The sequence below is a fragment of the Amphimedon queenslandica genome, unplaced genomic scaffold, assembly GCF_000090795.2.
Source record: "Amphimedon queenslandica unplaced genomic scaffold, v1.1 AMPQUscaffold_11389, whole genome shotgun sequence".
Classification (NCBI taxonomy): Eukaryota; Metazoa; Porifera; class Demospongiae; order Haplosclerida; family Niphatidae; genus Amphimedon; species Amphimedon queenslandica.
Genome location: NW_003548369.1, coordinates 5,455 through 8,912, shown reverse-complemented (window position 1 = coordinate 8,912; position 3,458 = coordinate 5,455). Strand labels below are relative to the sequence as shown.

At 33.4% G+C, this 3,458-nt stretch overlaps 1 protein-coding gene across 1 annotated transcript in view; it reads right to left on the bottom strand.

The window, feature by feature from the left end:
- Positions 1–582: 582 nt before the first annotated feature.
- Positions 583–3,458, bottom strand: part of LOC105315218 (uncharacterized) — a 4,141-nt gene continuing 1,265 nt past the window's right edge. Inside the window, exons 2-6 of the mRNA XM_011409777.1 lie at positions 2,550–2,789; positions 1,900–2,505; positions 1,295–1,541; positions 922–1,219; positions 583–759 (exon numbers count right to left, since the gene is read on the bottom strand). Of these exons, the coding sequence (XP_011408079.1) occupies positions 583–759; positions 922–1,219; positions 1,295–1,541; positions 1,900–2,505; positions 2,550–2,789 (1,568 nt within the window). The remainder of the gene's footprint in view (positions 760–921; positions 1,220–1,294; positions 1,542–1,899; positions 2,506–2,549; positions 2,790–3,458) is intronic.

Here is a 3,458-nt window from a genome sequence, read left to right as displayed (position 1 = left end):
ATTGTAAGCATGGAAATTATCATGCTTAAAAACTGTAAATGTTTTCAATAATAAATCATTTTACTCCAGACCACAAACATACCATAATAAATAGCTTATGAAGTTATGATACAGCATAAAGAAACCTATAGTATTGCAGTGCACACGTGACAATGACAATGCCAATCCTTCAAAGTAAATAAAAATTAGTACACAACTTTAAGTATCAACAAACAAAAAATATTTTGCAACTTTTTTTTCAATCTAAGGTAACCTTCTCACATAAAAGCACTTTTAATAACTCAAAAATAAAACTAAAGAGAAGACATTATTTTTTAATTATACTGTAATTTTAGTATTGTTACTCTAGAATTATTGTACTAAAAAAATATATAGTCCTCTGATATTAATATTGAAGGAAATGTTGTACTAAAATCTGTTTGATATCCACTGGATACTGTCGATGCATGTTTCTTTAATCTTATATTGCTTTTGAAATAAAAACTAATCAATGCAAATATATCATCATTGCTGGCTACTGATAGTGCAGTGTGACCTTCAATAGATTTAATTGCTGGATCAGCTTCCCATTCTAACAATAACTTAACTATGTCCTTTACAACTAGCAGCTATCAAATCAGTATGACCTTGTTTGTTTTGAACATTAGGATCAACTTGTTCCTTCAGCAACAGTTCTACTATTTGAGTGTGGCCATTTTGGCATGCCAACATAAAAGCATTTACTCCATCGCTTGCTTGAACATTGGGATTAACTCGTTCCTTCAGTAAAAGTTCAACTATTTGAATGTGGCAATTTGCACAGCTGAGCATAAATGCATTCACTCCATCTTTTGTTTGAACATTAGGATCAATTTGTTCCTTCAGCAACAGTTCAACTATTTGAGTGTGGCCATTTCAACAAGCCAACATGAAAGAGTTTACTCCATTTTTCTCTTGAATATTAGGATCAACTTGTTCCCTTAGCAACAATTCAATTATTTGAGTATGCCCAGTTGCACTAGCCAACATAAAGGCATTTACTCCATTTTTCTCTTGAACATTAGGATCAACATGTTCCTTCAGCAACAGTTCAGCTATTTCAGTGTGACCATTTTTACAAGCCAACATAAAAGTATTCCAACCATCTACGTTTGGATTAACTTGATTCTTCAACAACAGTTCAACTACTTTAGTACGGCCATTTTGACATGCCAATGTAAAAGCATTTGCTTTATCATTTCTTTGAACATTAGGATCAACTTATTCCTTTAGCAATAATTCAACTACTTCAATATGGCCATTTTGACAAGCCAACATAAAAGCATTCACTCCATCTTTTTCTTGAACGTTAGGATCAACTTGCTTGTTCAGCAACAATTCAACTATTTGAGTGTAGCCATTTTGGCAAGCCACCATTAAAGCATTTGCTCCATCTTCTCGTTGATACTTATAATCAACTCCTTTACTAATCAATAGATCAACAGCTTTATAGCTACCATCATAACTAGCAATCATTACAGCATTTGATCCTATTGATGTTTTCAGGTGGGGATTAGCATTAGCTTGTAGTAACATGTGAATGATTGAAATGTGATTATATTTACTTGCTATCATTAGTGTAGTCCATCCATTATCCAGCAGACAGTAAACTGTGTACAATGTCCTCATGTCCTCTTTCACAAGCTAACATTAGTGCTGTCTTGCCTTCTTCATTAGTATGATCAATATTAATAGTTTCTAGTTGGAGAAGAAACTCTACTACTTCATTATTACCAGCTGTGACTGCCTCAAGGAGAGCTAGTTCAAAGGTGAAGTTCATATTCTCATCTTCTTGAAGGACAGGATGATCATTAATGTATAAACTAAATATACCAATGAGACACATAAACTGTAACTTTCCTCCAGTATATTCTATTAAACTATCAGCTGTAAAGTCAAGAATATGTAACTTGATGACAACAGATCCTGACTCAATAGTGATGCATTTCATTATTGACTGTCTAAGTTCTATTGGTAATAATTTTTTAATCAAAATATAAAGTCCGTTAATTTTAACATCATTCCAAGGATTTTGTAGTTCAATACAGATCAATGGCATATTCTCTAACTGTCGTCTAAAAGGTCCATACACTTTACGTAGCTTTTGTTTGAGTTCAGTGATTGGTCTTGATGAACGAAATGCATTAGCTTTTAATGAATAAGCCTTCAGTTCATCAAGTAGATCTCTTTCATCACTTATAAACTCATTACACATAGCAACTATCAGACTACAGTCAATGAAATCATAATTATGGTGAATCTTCTTGAAAATATCATCTAAATCATTATCTATTGTACCATATTCCCAGTGAAGGTAAGATTCTACCCAATTAGATATTTCAATGGATTGTCGAGAATTTTGGACTGTTTTTCCACGAAATGCTAATTTTACTTCTTTCATGATGTGAGAAAAATTTATTTGCAAATCATCTAAAGAATCTTGAACTGTTTGATCTTCTTTTGGGAAAAATATTATTTCAGTATCACCTAAAATACATAGAATAATTAAAAGTAGGTGCTCAATAATTTACCATCAGAATATGATGTCTTAGGTGATAACGATGACAATGTAGAAAGAGAATCAATGTCTATATGTTCTTTAATATCTTGAGCTAGCTTATTCTGATTTCTACTAGTCAGTGCATCAATGACATCTCTCCATGTTGCTTTAGGATTGACTGACAACCATTTTAAGTATAATGCTAACTTTTTGTCTTCAATTGTTACGTTTTCTTTTTCAATTTTTAAAATTTCATGCTCTTTTATTCCAACTAAACATAACCCAAATGGTTTCCAGTCAACAAGTGGTTCAAGCCATTGAATTAGCAATGAAATATCAGGTCGATCATCAATCATAGGACCAGGATTGAGTTCAACATCTCCTGATAAGAGGAGGAGTTTACGTAAACAAACAATCAAATAGAGATCATTGTAAATCAGGTTAGAACTGCTGCCTCCAGGTAAGACTACTGACTGGAGGTAATTTGTATCAGTAACACTAACACCAGTAGTACATTGTACTTGGTAGCAGTTAACTAATAATAAAATACCAGTAAATATACAAGTACAAAGTTGCAATTGTTGTTTACCTGTTGGAGGAATCATCAAGATGTGTCTCAATAAAGAAAGAGAGTGAAAAAGGGAAAGGAGGAAAGCAGTAAGAGACAGAGCTGCTGGCAGTTTGGATGTCTTCTCTACTGATGTAGTACTGCCTGACTTGCTGTCTACTGCAGCTTTGAATGAGTGAGAGTGGCAGCCATTAGCTGGTCTACTGGAGGCAGCTTGACAGTAGTTCCACAGTCCAATACTTGCTCTCCATTGAAAGACATCAATCATCTTGTAGCAGGAATGTGTGTGGTGTGACTGAATTCTTGTCATTCTTCATGCTATGAAACCATGGATAGATCTAACTACTATAAAATAACTGTATAGCTATGTAG